This window comes from Eulemur rufifrons, chromosome 9 (genome assembly GCF_041146395.1).
Source record: "Eulemur rufifrons isolate Redbay chromosome 9, OSU_ERuf_1, whole genome shotgun sequence".
Taxonomy (NCBI): Eukaryota; Metazoa; Chordata; class Mammalia; order Primates; family Lemuridae; genus Eulemur; species Eulemur rufifrons.
In genome coordinates this window covers 55,081,948-55,100,293 of record NC_090991.1, presented here as the reverse complement: position 1 = coordinate 55,100,293, position 18,346 = coordinate 55,081,948, and the positions used below count along the sequence as shown (strand labels likewise).

The 18,346-nt window shown below is 58.7% G+C and overlaps 1 protein-coding gene across 3 annotated transcripts in view; it reads left to right on the top strand.

The window, feature by feature from the left end:
• Positions 1-13,709: 13,709 nt before the first annotated feature.
• The window catches only part of AATK (apoptosis associated tyrosine kinase), a 35,282-nt gene continuing 30,645 nt past the window's right edge, over positions 13,710-18,346 (top strand). For 2 of the 3 annotated variants that reach the window (XM_069482977.1, XM_069482976.1), the window contains exon 1: positions 13,710-13,817. In XM_069482977.1, coding sequence (XP_069339078.1) covers positions 13,763-13,817 — 55 coding nt within the window. In that variant the 5' untranslated portion in view covers positions 13,710-13,762. Of the gene's footprint in view, positions 13,818-13,863; positions 13,996-18,346 lie in introns of those variants that run through there. The other variant, XM_069482978.1, reaches the window with a different exon arrangement.

Here is an 18,346-nt window from a genome sequence, read left to right as displayed (position 1 = left end):
GGGTGGTGGCAGCAGCGCTTCACCAGGCCTGAGCTGAAGGCATGTCGCGGTGGCCTCACCATAGCCGTGCCGTGGGCAGTTCCTGTTCCTCCCCAGGGTGGACAGGGACATGGGCTGCGGGGGTGGGGGGGGGGCGTGCTGACAGGGGTGACCCATGCGGCTGGGCTTCTGTGGGACGGAGGCTCCAATCCAGAGCTTCACCCACAATTGAGCTCAACTGACCACAGCTCAGGAGACCCCGTGCTGTCCTGGGAGGCTGCTCATGCTTGAGGGGCATCAGGATGACCCAAGGCCAGAGTGCTGGTGGCAGGCACCCAGTGGTCCCCTGAGCCACAGGCGCAGGGCATCAGCAGACGTGAGTCCTGGGCATGGTCACTCGCCGTCTTACCTGCCACGAGGCTGGGGCGGGGGCTCAGGTCGTCATTGGCATGGGTCTGAGGCAGCTGGGCAGGAGCCCCTTCCCGCCAGCTCCCATGTCACCAGCCCTGTCCGGGCCTTGGTTTCCTCATCTGCACAGCGAGGGTCGGGCAGGAGCTTGGGGGCTGTTTGCTTTTCCTTCCGTGCAGAGCTGACTGTCCTAGGACCTGAGGCCACAGCCCTGCAGGGAGTGGGACCAGCAGGCCACGCTGGTCTCCTGTGGGCCCCGGGCTGGATGCCCCTGACTGGCCAGCCCTGGCGCCAGCAGCTGTGTCCTCCTCGCTCACCTGGGCCGGGCGAGGACTGTGCTTCCCAAGGCTTACAGGAAGCAGGCACCAGCCGGTGGCTGGGTCAGTGGCTTCCTCAGGGCTCTTGACGTCCTCCCAGGCCTGACCCCTCTGGTGGGACAGCCTGCAGCCCTGGCAAGGGCTTGAAGGAGGAAGGGGCTCGCTCAGCGCTCTGGGGCTGCCTCAGTGGCCCACTGCACTCCTGGCCCTGCCCATCTCCCTAGCTTTGCCCTGGCGCCCTGTTCCCCTGGCCTGCAGCCCACCCCCCACTGCCTGTCCCAGGAACCAGCCCCATGTCCCAGGAGAGGGGAGGGGCCGGAGCGGGCTCTGAGGGGAGCGAAACCAGGGGAAACGGGTCTTCTGCTCTGTCAGCATTTGGATGTTCTAGCCAAAAAAACGTATTTTTATCTGAAGCGCTGTTAGACGTTGCTAGGGGCAAGTGGCTTTTAATTACTGAACTAAGGTATTTTTGCAAATGAGGTAGTCAGCAGAGGGAGGACAGACACTTGGGTGACTTCTGCAGAGATGGGGAGGGGACATTTCTCCGGGGCAGGAAGTGGACGTGGGGACAGTCTGGCGCCCAGCCCCCCTTCCCATGGACAGGCCATCCTCTCGGTTGTTGGTTGTTCGCTTGTTCCCTCCCTTATGCCTGAGTCCCTCATCCCTTCTTCCCCAGGAACTCGTAGAGGGCCCTTTGTGCCCTGCTACACTATGCTATCATCCGATCTCTTTGTTATTGTTGTTCTAATTCAAGTTTTAGTTGTCACATACGATAAAGATAATTAGCTTTTGACAGTAAGGGGCTGGGGCTGTGCATTATTCCTGGGTCTCTGTCCTGCCTGCAAGCCACGTGGCAGCATCTCACATGTCCTGGCTGGTGGGAAGCCTGTCCCCTAGGGGCTGGCACGTTGGGGTCCTATCTACCAGGCTGCTTTACCTGGACAGGTGTGCCCAGGGGAGGGGGGCTGAGTCACCATTCCTGCTCCCTGAGGTGGGGGCAGGGGGCGGCTCTGTGCAGCTATTAGGTCCCAGCCCCCCAAGAAGACCCCAGGTCTCACTTGTTGCCCCCTTGGCCTTCCAGGTCTGCTATAGGTGGTTCTAGCACCTAATGCATGACAGGACAAGGCAGGGTGTCATCCAGCAGGACACTGGGGGGCTCCCATGGGCATGGGGGCGTCTCTGCACCAGGGTGGAGGGTGCCTGAGTCCCCTCCCTGTCCAGGCTGGTGGGCTGTAGATGCATCAGAGATCTCTGGCCCCTCAGTAAGGAGAGGGCTCCCAGGAGGGGGCCAGACTCCAGAAGCACAAGTGGACTGTGCCTGGGGTTCATTCCCTGCCCCCCAGCTCGCTGCCCCGTGGGCTCTACCCTCTCCCTGGCAGAGCTTCTGGCCCACGGCCCTCCTTTGAGACAAGTGACAGCATCAAAAAAATCACCTAAGTCCCCGCCTACGCCAGGCTTAGAGCTGGGGGTGCAGCTGTGAACAAACCAGAGCAGACCCTGCCCCCAAGGGGCTTCACACTCAGAATTCCCCCCCTTGTTGCCCTCTCTTTTCTTTGAGTTTAACTTTTTGTTCTTTTTCTAACTTTTGGGAGATACTCAGACCATCGATTGCCAGCCTTTCTTCCTTTCAAGTCTATGCTTTTAAGACTATGAATTTCCCTCAAAGCACAACGTGAGCTGTACTCACAAGTTTTGTTATGTTGTATTTTCATTATTCTTAGGTTCAAAATGTTTCTAGTTTCCATGGTGGTTTCTTTGAACCATGGGCTGTTTAGCACCACATTGCTTTTCTTATCTTTTTGTGTTTAATTTCTAACTTCGCTTCCCTATGGTCACAGAATAGTTTCTATATTATTTCACTGCTTTGACTTGATTGAGACTTGCTTTACAACCCAGCAGTTGGTCAATTTTGATAAATGCTACGTGTGTATATTTAAAAGAACGCATGTTCTGCAGTGTTGGGTGCGGGGTTGTGTCTTTACCAACTGGGCCCAGCTGGTCCATTGGGCTTTGTGTCTTCTCCAGCCCACTGGTCTCTTTCCCGCCTCCTCTGTCAGCTCCTGGGGGAGGGATGCTGAACTCTCCCACCGTGACTGTGCTCCTCCCTTCTCACTCTCGTGTGCTCGGTTCTGTGTTACGCACACTGAGGGCTGGGATGCACACAGAAGAGAGCTGGTTGTCCCGCTGCGTCCCTAGGAACCTCTGCGAGCCCCGTGCCCTGTGGCAGTGCCTCCTGCCTTCACGCCCCTCGTCCCATGTTTGAGCCACACCAACCTCTCTCCGTAGCATTTGCAGGGCTTATATTTGCCTTTCTCCCTTCCAACCTTGCTATGGCCTTATGTGAAAGCAGCCGCAGACGACTCTCAAACCTGGCTTGGCCTGCATCGCGCTGGATTTGGCCCAAGGGCCATGGTTTGCTGACCCCTGACTCGGGGGGTTTGCTCTGGCTGGCAGTTAGGGCTCACCTCTGCCTGGTGTCCCTGCGGGTTCTGGCAGGCGGAGGGGGCTGCGGCCTTTATACCTACAGCTGCTCAGCCTGTTTACATCCTGGGGCCGCAGCTGTCCCCTACCCCTCCTGGGCACTCCAGCCTGGCACCGGCCACTCCCAGGGGCTTGCTGGCACTCGGCGCATCAACACTGGCTGGGTAGACTGGCCGTTAGCAGCACCTGGCCTCCCCGAGCCCAAGGTGGGGCTAGGGGGAGCAGATGGCATCCGTGAGCGAGCAGGGGCTGCCAGGCAGCCAGGAGCTGGGAGCCGAGGTCAGCAGGGCTGAAGTCAGAGGAGCCAAGGTCAGCGGGGCTGGGGTCAGCGGGGCTGGGGTCAGAGGGGCCGAATAACTCATCCAAGGTCACGTGGGGAAACCAGGCCTGGAGCCTCCAGCTGAGCTGAGTGGGAGGGGCTATGCGCCCCAGGGGTCAGGGAGATGAAGGCCAGGTCCCTGCCCCCAGCAGCTCTGGTGCAGGAAACAGGCTGCAGAGCCAGGCACATGAGCAGGGCCTGGAGGGACCCAACCGAGGGGGCTGTGCCTGGGAGTGGGGTCTGGGCCCGGTGGGAGGCGCACAGCTCAGCAAAGCCCCGAGGCCCAGGGCAGGTGGGGGTGGGGAGACTCCGGGTTCATATAGGGCAAAGCTTTCCCAAGCCTCCTCCCAGATTACCATCGTCCCCTTGGTGGGGGGCGGGGAGGGCCAGGTGTAGTCTCTGGCTGGCTCTGAACACCAGGTACATCGTCACCTTCTGCCCAGGGAGGGTGGCTTCACCCACATAGTGCCAAGGGCCCAAGCCAGCCCCTGTCTGCTGGAGGGGCGTGGCTTCCTCTTAGAGGCTGTGGAGGTCCCGGTGGGGTGAGGGTGTGGTCCTGCTAATGAAGGTGACAGTCATGATACATGACAGGTGACAGCAAATGTCATAGGCAGTGGCATCTGCCATCCAGTGAGCTCTGCCTGTGCCAGGCCCAAGAAGGTCTCAAGTAGCCCCCACAGCAGCCCCCCAGGGAAGCTCTCTCATCCTCCCTATTCAGAGACCCCAGAAGATGCACAAAGCCCAGTTCTGCCTGTCCCAGAGGAGGCTGCAGGGCCCTAGCCAGGCCTAGGTGGGGCAGGGCCACCTAGAGCCACAGGTCAGACCCAGGGAGATGCCCAGGCCTGGATGGCGAGGGGACGCCGGTCGGTGCTGCTGGGCCAGCTTCCCACAGGCTGAGCCATCCCGGGCCCTAGCAGTGATTGGGGCCCCGGTAACTTGGGAATGTCTGGGCTTTGTGGGTGTTTTTCCTGCACGTTCTTAGTGCTTTTCTTCCTTCTCACTTGCTGTCTTATCGTGGTAAAATACACATAACATAAAAGTTACCGTTTTTAAGTGCACAGGTCAGTGGCATTAAGTACAATCACATTGTGTGCAGCCATCATCACCCTCCATCTCCAGAACTTTCTCATCATCCTCTGTCCCCACTAAACACTACCTCCCCTTCCCCCAGCCCCGACAAGCACCATCGACTCTGATCTGTGAACTTATGACTGTAGGGACCTCGTACAGGTGGGATCATGCAGGATTTGACCTTCTGTGTCTGACTTATTTCACTTAGCAGATAGTGTCTTCGAGGTTCATCCAAGTTATAGCATGCATCAGAATGTCCTTCCTTTGTTTTTTGTTTGTTTTTATTTTTTTTAAAATAGAGACAGGGTCTTGCTCTGTCACCCAGGCTGGAATGCAGTGGCGTGATCATAGCTCACTGCAGCCTCCAACTCCTGGGCTCACGTGATCCTCCTGCCTCAGCCTCCTGAGTAGATGGGACTACAGGCGCACACCACAATGCCAGGCTAATTTTTTTTTGTAAGACAGGGTCTCTGTTTCTCAGAGTGGTCGTGAACTCCTGGCCTCAAACAATCCTTCCTCCTTGGCTGCCAAAGTGCTGGAATCACAGGTGTGAGCCACCCACTCATCCAGAATGTCCTTCCTTTTTAGGGCTGAACAATATTCCGTTGTATGGATGGACATTGTGTATCCGTTCATCTGGCGATGGGCACTTGGAGGTTTTTTCCTGCCTTTGGGCTGTTGTCAGCAGTGCCGCTGTGAACACAGGTGTACAAATATCTCCTCAAGACCCTGCTTTCGATTCTTTTGGATATACTCAGAAGTGGAATCACTGGATCATGTGGTAATTCTAATGTAATCTTTTGAGGAACCACCACACTGTTTTTCATAGCAGCTACACCATTTTACGTTCCCACCAACAGTGTAAAAGGGTTCCAGTTTCTCCACATCTTCACCAGCACTTAGTTCCTTTGCTTTTCATAGTAGCCATCTTAATGGGTGTGAGGTGGCATCTCCTTGTAGTTTTGATTTGCATTTCCCTAGTTATTAGTGATGTTGAGCATCTTTTCATGTGCATGTTGGCCGTTTGTATATCTTCTTTGGAGAAATGTCTATTCAGTCCTTTGCCTATTTCTGAATTGGATTGTTTATTTGTTGTTGAGAGTTAGGAGTTCTCTATATATTTTGTCTGTATATTCTGGCTATCAATGCCTTATTAGATTACACGATTTGCAAATATTTTCTCCCATTCTTTGGGTTGCTTTTATATTCTGTTGATATTTTCTTTTGATGCACAAAATTTTTAAATTTTCATGTCTATTTTTTTCTTTTGTTGCCCATGCCTTTGGTGTCATAGCCAAGAAATCATTGTCAAATCCAACGTCATGAGGTTATGCCCTGTATTTTCTTCTATGAGTTTCATCGTGTGAGGTCTTACATTTAGGTCTTTTATCCAGTTTGAGTAAATTTTTATATATGGTGTTAGTTAAGGGCCCAATTTCACTCTTTTGCATGTGGACATCCAGTTTTCCCTGCACCATTTGTGAAAAGTCTGTCCTTGCCCTGTGGTATGCTCTTGGTGCCCTTCTCAAAAATCACTAGACCACCTGTGCGAGGGCCTATTTCTGGGCTCTGTTCTATTCCACTGGTCTGTGTGTCTGTCTTTAGCCACACGGTTTTGTGGTAAGTTTTGAAATCAGGAAATGTGAGTTCTCCAGCTTCGCTCTTTTTCAAGATTGTTTGGCTATTGTGGGTCTCTTGAGCTCCCATATGAATTTTAGGATGAGTTTTCTATTTCTGCAAGTGGCATTGGGATTTAGGCAGGGATTGTGTTGACTCTGTAGGTCACTTTGGGTAGTACTGGCAGCTTCCAGTCCATGAACGTGGCATGCGCTTCCACTTATTTATGTCTCTTTAATTTCTTTAAGTAATATTTTATAGTTTTCACTGTACAAGTCTTTCACTTCCTTGGTTAAGTCAATTCCTAAATACTTGATTCTTTGTCATGCTTCTATGAGACTGGAATTGCTTTTGTAATTTGTTTTCAGATCGTTCATTGTGAGTATATGGAAATGCGTCAGATATTCATGTGTTAACTTTGTATCCTGCTACTGTGCTGAATTCATTTTTTTAGTTCTAAGAGTTTTTGTGGAATATTTAAGATTTTCTACATATAAGATTATATCATCTGTGATCGGAGATAATTTTACTTCTTCCTTTCCAATTTGAATATGTTTTATTTCTTTTTCTTGCCTAATTGCTCTGGCTAGAACTTCCAGTACCGTGTTGAACGGGAGTGGCAAGAGTGGGCATCCTTGCCTTGTTCCTGATCTTGAAGGAAACTACCTCAACATAATAAAAACCATTCATCAAAAACCCACAGCAAACATCATACTCAGTAGATGGACGATCGATGGTTTTTATTATGTTGACGTAGCTTCCTTCCTTCTATTCATAGCTTGTTGAATGTTTTTATCATGAAAGGTGTTGAATTTTGTGGAATGCTTTCTCTGCATCAATTGAGATGATCGTGTGGTTTCTCTCCCTCCATTCTGTCAATGGGGTGTATTCCTAATACACTGATTGATTGCTCACACATCGACCCACCCTCACGTTCCAGGAATAAATCCCACTTGGTCCTGGCATATAATCCTTTCAGTATGCTGCCGAATTCGCTTTGCTAGAATTTGGTCAAGGATTTTTGCATCAATGCTCATAGGAGATATTGGCCTATAGTTTTCTTTCCTTGTAGTGTCTTTAGCTTTGGTAGCAGGGCAATGCTGGCCTCACTGAATGATTTAAGAAGTGTTTCCTCCTCTTCAACTTTTTGGAAAGTTTGAGAAGGTGGCATTCATTATTTACATGCTTGGTGGAATCACCAGTGCAGCCATGTGGTCCTGGTTACTGGTTCAATCTCCACGCTGGTTATAGGTCTATTCAGATTTGCTGTTTCTTAATGATTTACTCTTGGTAGGTTTTGTGCTTCTAGGAATTTATCCAATTTGGTATAGGACGAAGCAACCGGTCTGGGGCCTCCAGGCCTGGCTGTCCAGCTACGAATGAGCCTGGGCCATGTCACTGCTCTCTTGTCAGGAGGTCTACCCGGCCTGCTGCCTCTCGGGGGCCGGTGGTGGGTGTAATGGTCCGTGGGGATGGCTGCTGGGCCTGGCAGGGTCTCCCAATGGGCGTAGGCTGGCCAGGGTGTTTGAGAAGCCAGCAGAAGACACTGAACACCCCAGGCCTGCTCCAGTGGGTAGCCAGGGCCAAGCAGCTGCCTCTGTCCCTGGGTCACTGCAGGGGGCCATGCAGCCATGCCAGGGGCCCAGCCCATGAAGCCCCTAAAATAAAGGCCAGGGAAAGAGGGAAGTCTTGGTCAGGAAGATGGGTCCTGTGGGTACCTCTCTGCCTGGGCAGAGCCCCTTCTGGGCTGTCACCAGGGTGAGGCCAGAGCAGGGACACATCACCTGAGAGCTCCTCAGGCTGTGGCCTGTCTGGAGGGATACATCTCACTGTCCATTTGTTTTTAGGCCTCAGACTTTTAGTCTTTATGTTTCACAGTGTTGTGCTCCAATAGTGACAGTAAAAACAGTCTCATGTGACCTCTTCCCGACCCCTCAAATCACCGGTTTCCCTTTGTGCGGTTCTGCCTTCCTGATCGTCAGGTGGCGCTGATGCGACTGGGAGATCTGCTCTTGGGTGTCACATTGTATCACATCCCCGCCACTCTGCCCGCTTACAATGTAACACAGCTCCATGCTGTGCCTGGAGCTGAGGATGTTCCAGCAGCTTCCTTGGCTGGCATCTGCCATGGGGCCCTGAGAAGGTGCCAGTGTGTTTTGTCATTAGCGCAGATGTTGCAATGTGCGTCTTTGTCCAGGATGCCCCTCCCTCTCCTTGGCTGTGTTCTCGAGAGCAGCATGTGACCGGGGCAGACTGTGGGAGAGTCCGTGATGCTGCCAGGTTCTTCTCCAGAAGGGTTTACCTTGAAGCTTTCTACGGGGCGGCCCTGCACATCCGCATGTACTCTGTCCTCTCGTCACCAGCAGGCAGCACTGCCATGGCGCAGGGCAGATAAACATAACACGGCGTAGCCACACAACCCACACACACAACGTGATTCAGCCGTAGAAAGGAGTGAGGCGCTGACACGCCTTGCACCTTGGAGACATGCGGGGTGCAGGGGGTGGGCAGGCAGCCCAGGCCGTGTAGGATTCTGCTTTTATGAAATATTCAGAATAGGCAAACCCGTAGGGACAGGAAACAGATTGGTGGCCGCCAGGGGCTCCAGGAGGGAAGAACGGGCAGTTGGTTTCCTGGACAGGTCGCCTTTCCGGCTGATGAAAACGTTCTGGAACTAGATAGCGGTGTTGGTCACGCAAGAACGTCCTAAATGCCACTGAATTGTTCACTTTAAGAGGATCAATTTATGTTATGTGAATTTCACCTCAATAATAAAAGAAAATACCCAGAGTGGGAAACGATGCTTTTAATAAAACAAAACCCAAAGAAACCCAAGCGGCACCAGGCAGAGTGTGCGGTGTGAGCGGCAAGGCCGAGCCGGCCCCTTGCTTCCTGCGATGGAGGAGGGAGGAGGAACTGCCCGAGCTCTGTGCCCCCCACCCTGGCCTGGGCCACCAGGGCTTGGGGAGCCAGTGCAGGCTGTGCGGGTGGGTAGGCGGCGGCGGGCGGGGCGTTCTCCAAAGCTCATGGAACCGGCACCTGCTGAGAGCTGACAGATGGCCTGTCCCCTGGGCAGCCCCTCCGGTTTCATTTCTGTTCAGAGCTGCCCCTCCTGGCGCCCAGCCCTGGCCCCCACTTGGGGCTGAGCTGGCCTGGAAGGGACACGGGCCACCTCAGCTCTGAGGGAGGCTGCTGTACCCCCGCCCCCACACATGGCAGACACCTCCCCCTTGGGGAGGCTCGGGTCTCACTGGCCCTTGAGGGGTTGGCCCTGCCCACCTTGCTGCCAGAGCAACTGTGGGGCGGGGGAGGTGGGGCAGGCCTCCGCCACTGCCACTGGGAAGAGCTCCCTTCCGTGTTCCTGGGGTCCTGCACTGGCCCCAATCAGGGCTGTGGCCTGAGGGGCCCGGGAACCCTAGAGATGCCACCTTGAGGGCTGGGCAGGCAGAGGGGGCTGTAGCGGCTGGGAGAGGTGCCCATGTGGGCTGAGGTCCTGCCACGTCCATGGTGGTGCCTGGCACGTGGGCCTGAGTGCGGAAGTGCTGACGTGGCATATCAGGATTATGCATTTTCTCTCTCTCTCTCTCTCTCTCTCTCTCAAAATATCACTGTGTACCCCATGAAGAGGTATAATTGTTATGTCAGTTAAATAAATTAAAAATTTTTAAACTTTATAGGAGGAATTTGAGAAGGTGCTGTACAGGCCCCAAGGGGCCTGTATTCCTCACTCTGCACCCTCCCCCACCGCCTAACTCCCATGGAAGGTTGGATGGTGCCCCCCAAAATATGTCCAAGTCCTGACCCTGATGCCTGTGAATGGGCCCTTAGTTGGGAATAGGGACTTTGCAGACGTAATCAAGTCAAGGTGAGGCCAGACTGGATCGGGGTGGGCCCTAAACCCAGTGACTGGCGTCCTTGTAGGAAGCGAGGGCTCAGAGACACACAGGGAGGCCACTGACGGCAGAGGCAGAGGCAGAGTCTGGGGCGATGAGGCCAAAAGCCAAGGAGCACCAGGGGCCCCCAGAGCCGGAAGAGGCATAAGCACCCTCCCCTAGAGCCTGCAGCAGGAGCATCACTCTGCCCTGCCCCGGGTTGATTTCAGACTGTGGCCTCCAGAGCCACAAGAGAATCAGTTTCTGTGGTTTTAAGCCCCCCTGGTCTGTGGTCATTTCTCCGGCAGCCCCAGGACCCTGTGGCGCACTCTGCTTCCTGTCCTTCCTCCCACCCCGTCCTCCCCCTGCCCCACTGGGGGACCCTTGCCTGAGCCTCCCAGTCTCAGTCCACAGATGGGGACCCTACTAGAGCCAGCCCCAGGCAGTGAGGTCCCCCCAGTGCTACTAAATGACATTTGCTGTCACCTGGGCCTGGGGCCTAGAGAGCCTGGGAGGGGACAAAGACAGCTGCCGTCCCCCAGGGCCCCAGTGCCAGGACACAGGATCACCTTCCTGAGCGGCCTCAGGCTCTGAGAGGGCGTGGCCCTGCTCCTCCTTTATTTGAAATGGTGGTATTTTGCTAGTAGTGGTCTCGAAAATTAACTTTGACTCTAAAATATTGTATTAAAATATTAGTTACCTTGATTGCTAGGTTTTTTTTTTTTTTTTTTTTTCCCAAGACAGAGTCTTGCTCTCTTGCCCAGGCTAGAGTGCCATGGCGTCAGCCTAGCTCACTGGAACCTCAAACTCCTGGGCTCAAGCAATCCTCCTGCGTCAGCCTCCCGAGTACCTGGGACTGCAGGCATGCACCACCATGCCCGGCTAATTTTTTTGTTTTCAGTACAGATGGAGGTCTCACTCTTGCTCAGGCTGGTCTGGAACTCCTGCACTCAATCGATCTTCCCACCTTGGCTCCCAGAGTGCTGGGATTACAGGTATGAGCCACTGTGCCCCACCTAGATTTGTTTTTAACAGCCTTATTGAGATATAAATCACATACCATAAAATTCACCATTTTAAAGTACAATTCAGTGGTGTTTAGCATATTTGCAAGGTTGTGCAGCTATCACCTCTATGTAATTCCAGAACATTCTCATCACCCAGAGAGGAGCCCTGTACCCCGTAAGCAGTCACTCCCCTTTTGCCCCTCCCCCGGATTCTAGCAACCCCTGGTTCACTTCCTGTCCCTGTGGAATTGTCTGTGACGGACATGTCATACAAATGGGATCACACACCATACGTGGCCTTCTGTGACAGGCTCCTTTCCCTTGGTGTGATGTTTTTGTGGGTCATAGTGTGTCAGAACTTCAATCCTGTGTATGGGCCGCTAATATGGCACCGTGTGGACAGATCTTGTGTGTTTACCCGCACGCTTGGCGCCTGAGCCTGCGCTCTCCCTGGTGGGAAGCCCGTCCTCAGGGCAGCGGCCTCAGGCTCTGGCCTCCCCAGCCAGCACTCGGTTCATGAGGCCCAGGGCCAGGCTCAGGGCTGACCCAGAGGCCTTGGGCTCTTGGGGTCCCTAAAGGAACACTAGTTCCTGTCCCCAAATCCAGGTAGCAGGCAGACAGCTCCCTGACAGGCCCTGTCCCCTAAATCCCATCACCCCAGCTTTCCTGCCCACAGCGAGGTGAGCAGAGTGGAAGGTGCTGGGCAAAGGGTCGGGTTAAGGGTGGAGGGGCCCTCAGAGCCCCTCTAGGTCAACTGTCACCACACTGCAGAAGCATCGGGACTCCTGGTTGTGCTGGTGCACCTGGGAGAAAGGGCATTGGCCAGGTTGAGTGGAGTGGGAGTGCTGGGCCTGGGGTGCTGGTGGTCTCCCGGACCTGCCCGGAGCCCTGGGAGGACCCACAGCACGAAAGCCCCTGAGCTCCGGCCCAGCCATAGGTGCGCAGGTGTGTGTTCACTGGCGCACGCGAGAACACGCCGCCCCTTGCTGTCTGCTGACCCCGGTCATTGGGGCGGGTCACTGTGGGCACAGAAGGTCTGGACAGAGGCTCTCTCCCAGCCCCAAGCCTGTGTCAACTTCGGGCCACCGGTCATCTCCTCCTGCCCAGGCCCAGGTGTCTGGGGCACCTTCCAGGGTGGGCAGAGGTGGGCCTTGCAGATGGGGGCCCGGCAGTGACAGACTTTGCCTCCTGGGCTGGGGAAGGGAGCAGAGGCCCCGATGGTGGCCCCAGAGCTGGGAACCCAGCCCCCTGTGCCCCACCCTCCACCCCTCACACTGGGTGCACTCCTGGGTCACAGCCCTCTGCTGTGAGGGGCCACCTCCAGCCTGTCCCTGCCTGTGCCAGCCATCCTTGCCAGCCCCGGCCCCCAGAAGGCATAGACTAGATGGGGTGGGCCATGCCTTTTGACACTTCCTAGGGCTGGGACCTCCTGTGGCCATTCCACCCACGTGGCCCCTTTGTCCTCAACAGCAGCCTGGGGGCAAAGCCCCTCTGAGCCATAGCCACACAGCAGGGCCAGTGAGAAGGTTCTGGATACCCTGTCCCCCAAAGGTATGAGAGGGACTGGGGGCTGGCTGCCCACAGCAGGGGACCCCTAAGGTCTTTGGGGACAGGGTGGGGGCCCCTTGCTTTGCCCATATAGGGCGAACTTGCCACCCAGGGGCCACCTTAGGAAAAGAGGGAGAGGGTCCCGGCATCCCCTGTAATCCTGAGGCCCTGGGCACTCTGTCCCTGTCCCTGTAGACACCTCCACAGAAACGGGTCCCCATGGGTCTTTAGGGCCATGCTGGGGACAGGCGTCCCCTCCACCTGCTCCTGCAGTGACCCTGCTCTCCAGCCGGGCCCTGCCAAGGCGCTTTGGCATCTGGGCCAAGGAGGAGACAATGAATGAACGAGTGAATGAAGTTACATCAAACTCCTCTCTGTAAATCTCCATTGCACTTTAACTCTCCCCACTCCCAGAGGGGCTGGCAGGGGCGCCCCCACCCAGCATGCCCTGCCCACAGCGACAGGGCTGCAAGATGGCGCTGGGGGAAGGGGAGGGGAGGGGAGGGGAGGACGGTCCCTCAGTGCCCAACCCCAACGCGCCTGCCTTAAGCCGCCTGGCTCTGTTCATTCCGGGTGGGGGCGGCTAATTCCTTCTCCACGGTTGTCGCAGCCTGGCACAGGCGCAGGCAGTGTGCAAAAATAGCCCCCCCACCGCCAGCGCAGGTGCCGCCCAAAGGGTTAGACCGCAGCCCCCCGAAACCTGCGAGTGGCCCTCAGCGTCCCCCCTCCCGCTGCCGGCTTCCCTCACCTGTCTCCGTGCACCTTCCTGCCTCCCAGCACTGCCCCTCCCGTGCTGCCCCCGCCTCTCCCCTCCGTCCCCTTCTGCCTCCCCGCCTCCCTCTCTGCCCCCTCCCTGCCCCGGCCCCCTCGCCAGCCTCCAGGTCCCCATCCCCCTCTGGGCCCCCTCCCGGCCCCCCCTGCCCCGCGAAGGGCACCCCGCGCGCGCTCCCGCCGTTCGGGGCTGCAGCGTTGCCGGCGCCGCGCCCGCCGCCCCCCGCCCCGCCCGCGGGCCTGCGCTGCGGCGACGCTGTGGCCGGGCGGCCGGTGGCACCTGCGCGGCCGCGGGCGAGGCTGTGGCCGGGCCCGGCGCCCTGAGCGTCCTGAGCTCTGCGCCGACCGGTCGCCCGCCGCGCTGGCCCGGCCATGTCGTCGTCCTTCTTCAACCCCAGCTTCGCTTTCAGCTCGCACTTCGACCCCGGTGAGTGCCCGCCCCACCTGCCGCCGCCCGCTTTGCGGAACGGCCCTCCTGCCGGCCGCGGAGGCACCGGACCCCGGATCCGCGCGGGGGGCGGGCTTGGCGCGACCGGGCTCCGTGAGGCCTCCCCGGCGCCGCTGGCATCGCCCGACCGGGTCTCCGTGGTGCCGCCGCTGCGCAGGTAACTCGGGCTCGCGGTGCCTGCCCAGCCCCGTGTCCGCAGAGGAGGTCGCCAGGACCCAGGGCCCATGGGGTCCTGCGGGGGCCAGCAGGCGGGGGCTCTGGCCTGCCGTGGCCTCTTGCTGGTCCACAGCCTTAGCGGGAGGCCGGCGCGGTGTGGGAGTCCAGCTGGGCACCGAGGGCTGTGGGGGGAGGTGGGAGCCCACTGGGCAGGGGCTCAGAACAGATGGGCCTGGTGGTGCCCAGACCCCCAGACGGTGGGGGAGGCTGAGATGGGGCTGGCATCAGGGGACCTGGGGCAGGCCTTGAACCCCCATGGCCAGTGAGCCGGCGGGGGCCTGTTAACCCGCGGCTGCCTGGCCTCCTGGCTGCGCTGGGCAGCTGGGGTGGGCAGGGGGGCCGGGGCCAGCCGGAGCCTGCATCTGCCACCAGGAGGCCGTGGGCCCTCCTCCCTCTGCCTTCCCCAGCTCTGGCCTCTGCTCAGCCTGAGTGGGAGATAACCGCCTGCCCTGAGGCTGTGGCCCAGGGGCCCCAGGCCCACCCACATGTCACTGGGGCTCTGGCACAAGGCTGGTCCCGCCTAAACACAGTGTGCTGGCATGTGACAGGCTCTCTTGGGTCTCCCTCCCTGGCGCCAGGCCCAGTGCTTGGTGTTGCAGTGACGACAGGGTCCCCTGGGCAGAGCCGGGTCTGAAGGCAGTTGCTCCTGGGGGAGGGGAGCTGACGGGACGGCTGTCTGCTGGGCTTTTGGCTGTGGGTGTCACTCGATCAGAAACGACTTCCCAGAGTGACCCCGGGGCTCAGAGATGACAGTGTCACAGGGATGAGTGACTGGCCAGGCACGAGGGCAGGGGGTGGGGGTGGCCTTGTGAGCAGCCCCAGGCCCAGACGACTGTGAGGGGGCCCTGGCTTCTAACGCCTAGTGTTGTGCAGTGTGCTTGGTCCTTCCTGCCGGGAGGTCCTGGGTCCAGGTGGTGGCCTTGGAGCTGTTGGCAGGGCGGGAGTGGCTGACCCCAGAACTGAGGCAGCCCTCCGCCCGCACCTGCCTCCCGTGCTGTCTGCCGGGTGCAGAGTTGCCCTGGGGTCAACTCTCTCCCTACAACAGGGGTGTTGGGGGCACGGGAGGCCCCTTCCCCCACCTTAGGGAGGCGGCAGCGCTGGGCCTACTTGGTGAGAGCTGCGGTCGGTGTGATTATAACGTGTCAGTTTAATGACTTAAGAAGGAAAGAAGGTGTTGGGCAGGATGCACAGCCAGAGCTGTGGGCACCCGCTGGGCTCCGTGTCGCCCCTGCCGGGAGGGCTGGGCCTGCAGGGCTCAGTGTCAGTGGCTCTGTGTGGGTGTTGGGGAGGAGGGTTGGGGTCCTCTCCCCTCCCACTAAACTTAGCCCAGTGTCCAGAGCCTGACTGTCCCCTGCTGAGGTCCCTCTGCCCTCAGTTTTTCCATCTGTAAAAAGTCCTGACAGTGCCCATGGCCAGGCCTAGGTGGGGTTAAGTGCTTGGTGGGTACTTGGCACTCAGTATACAGATCGATAGTTCAGAGGTGGGTGGTGGGTACTTGGCACTCAGTACACAGACCGATACACAGACCCCTGGTCTCCTGAGGCTCCCCGTGGCCACAGTGGCCTGCTGGCTCCTCCATCCAGAGGGGAGTGTCTGGGGGGTCCTGCTGGGTCCACTAAAACGCTGAGTGGGGGGCTCACGTTTGTGGCATTGGCAGTTTGTTTATGTGGTTGCTCCACAGCCCATGGCAGCACCAGGCGCCTGGCCATGGGGTCCACCAGGCCACGCCCCATGCCTGGGGGCAGCTCTTCATCCACTACAGGCGTCCGTAGAGGTGACAGGTGGCCAGGACAGTGGAGTACGAAGAGGCTGAGTTAGAGGCCAAGGCCTGGGCACATGCTGGGGCTGCCTGGGCCCACCCCCCATGGCACTGGTCAGATATGGGCAGGGTGGGGACAGAGGGGGCCAGGCCCGAGAGCTGCTCCTGGGTGACTCAGGAGAGCATCCGAAAGGGCCACCTCCTCTGGGGTCTCCCCGAGGCTCCCTGGCACCCAGGATGTGGGTGACCACAGGGCATTTGTTGGCAGTCGCAGCCCTACAATGTCTGCGCTGTGTGGCCTTGGGCCAATCACTCAACCTCTCTGAGATCAGCTCTGTGCAGGTGAAACCTCACCCTAGGGAGACCAGTGGGCAGGACATGGAAGCCAAGAAGCGAGGGTGACAGGGTGACAGTGTGACAGGGTGCCCTGGGGGCCCCAGGAGAGCTGGGCCAGTCTGGGAGGGAGGAGTGGCATGGCCTTGAGGGGGCAGGGTCACCTCCCCCACTGGAGTGCCCTGAGGCAGAGGCCGACCTTGTTTCTCACCCTCCCCGGCCTCAGTCCAGCCAGGTGTGGGCAGAGGGACCTCAACAGGTGTGCAGCAGGCACAGTCCTGACCCCAGCGCCTGGAGCTGTCCTAGGCTGCCCTCCCTGCCGGCCAGGAGCCCTTGGCCTTGGGGTCGGGGTGGGGCCTCCCTGCCAGGAGCAAGGGCTACTCACTGGCCCTTTCAGGACTATCTGGCCCTCTCTGTGCCTCAGTTTCTAATCTGTAAGGTGGGAATGACTGGGGGGTCAGTGGTGTGGAGCGCTGAGCTGAGGGTGCCTGGCCTGGGCAGGGTGCTGGGAGGGGTCCCGGGGTAAGTGCCCCTGGCCTGTCCATGCATTTGCCAGCTCGGCCTGGGCGTGTGTGGGTACCTGGTGGCCACGTTGACGAGGGCGGGCGGAGGAGGCAGTGAGCCTTGGGCCAGGCAGGGTTTGAGCAGCGTGTGGGCAGGGCTGTACTTGGGGGCTCAGGGGACCAAACAGGAATCTGGGAATGGGCCAGGCTTGTCCCCCGAGTCCTCCGCTGGCTGACAACGTGCCCTGAGAGTTGTGACCCCCAGTGACGCAGCGGAGCACCGTGGGCCTGGTAGAAGGCGTTGCGCCCAGGTCACTCAGGCCTGTAACCCACCTCCCCCGCCCTCCCCGGGGCCTGACAGGGGATGCCTGCCGAGTGGGTCTGTCCCCACGGCCGTGCCCCACTGAGACCCTTTGGACACAAGCGGGCAGGTGGGGGTGGGATATTGGAGGGTTCTGGGAAGGCTGGGTAGGCCGTGGCCTGGTTGGGGAGTGGGGCCCTAGGGCTGGCTGCCACTGGCCAGCCTGGCTGTGTGCACTTGGGCAGGGGCTGGGGACACAGGTTCTTTCGTTCTGTCACATCTCCAGGAGGCCAGGCTGTGCCCTTCCCGCAGTGGGCAGTTCAGTGACCAGAGAACTACCTGGCCCCTGGGCGTGCAGGAGTGAGCCGCCCTGCTGGTGGTTGTCGTGTTGTGTGGCCATGTAGGAAGGTCCCCCTGGAGCCTCTCTGAGATTTGAGGGGCAGAGACTCCCATGATGCCTGCTGCCACCTGGTCCCTCCATGGAAGAGGTCAGCCATGGGCCAGTGTCCTGGGCCGGCTCTGCTGTGTGACTGTGGATGCATGTTTCAACTTCTCTGTGTCTGTTTTGCCTCTGCGCTGGGGTTTGGCAGCACCCACTTCCGGGAGGTCCCTGAGAGCGCACCCATGATGACAGCCCCAGGGCTGCCGTGAGGTCGCACCCTTTCCTCGCTCGCCTATAACCGGCGACCTGGGAAACGTGACCCTCCACATGCTCGGGCTCCTCCCTGCACCCCACGTTCCCAGCTCCAGGGCCCCCGTAGGCATTTGTGCCCACCCAGACCCGCAGAAAGGGACTGGAGAGTCCACAACTCGCCCAGCGTCTGCTTGGACGTGGCGAGTGGGCCTGCGGTCCCCGGCCACCATCTCCTGCTCATGGAGCTCCTCTTGCCACACTGCCAGGCCGTCCTCTGGTGCCGCCAAGGGCGGGGCCACCCCCTCGATGGGAGCCCGATGCAAACCCTCGTGGGCCCCTGGCCTGCTGTCCCCTGGGCCTGCTGCCCTGTCCCCGGGCGGCAGGGAGGGAGTGGGCCCGACAGCCCGTGTCCCTGTGGAGACCCCCGTGGGCCCCGCCCACAGGCCACAGTGCCGGGAGGGCCCTGAAGTCTGGGTCCCTGGGGCCTGCCTTTCCAAGAGGAACTAGCGCCCCGCGGATGGGCGGCCTCAGCCTCCCCGCCCCCAGCAGAGGAAGCGGCAGAGGAAATGAGGGCAGTGGACGGCCGAGCCGGTTCCCAGGCCGCCTCTCTGGGCGGACGGTTGCAGTGTAGGCGGCGTCCGCACTGAGTCCCCCGCCTGACTCTGGGGTCAGGGGGCTGGGCACCGTGGGGGGCGGTGGCGGGGGTCCTCTTGAGGGTCACTCTGGGGTCAGAGCTGCAGTTGGAGCCACGTGGGAGCGGCT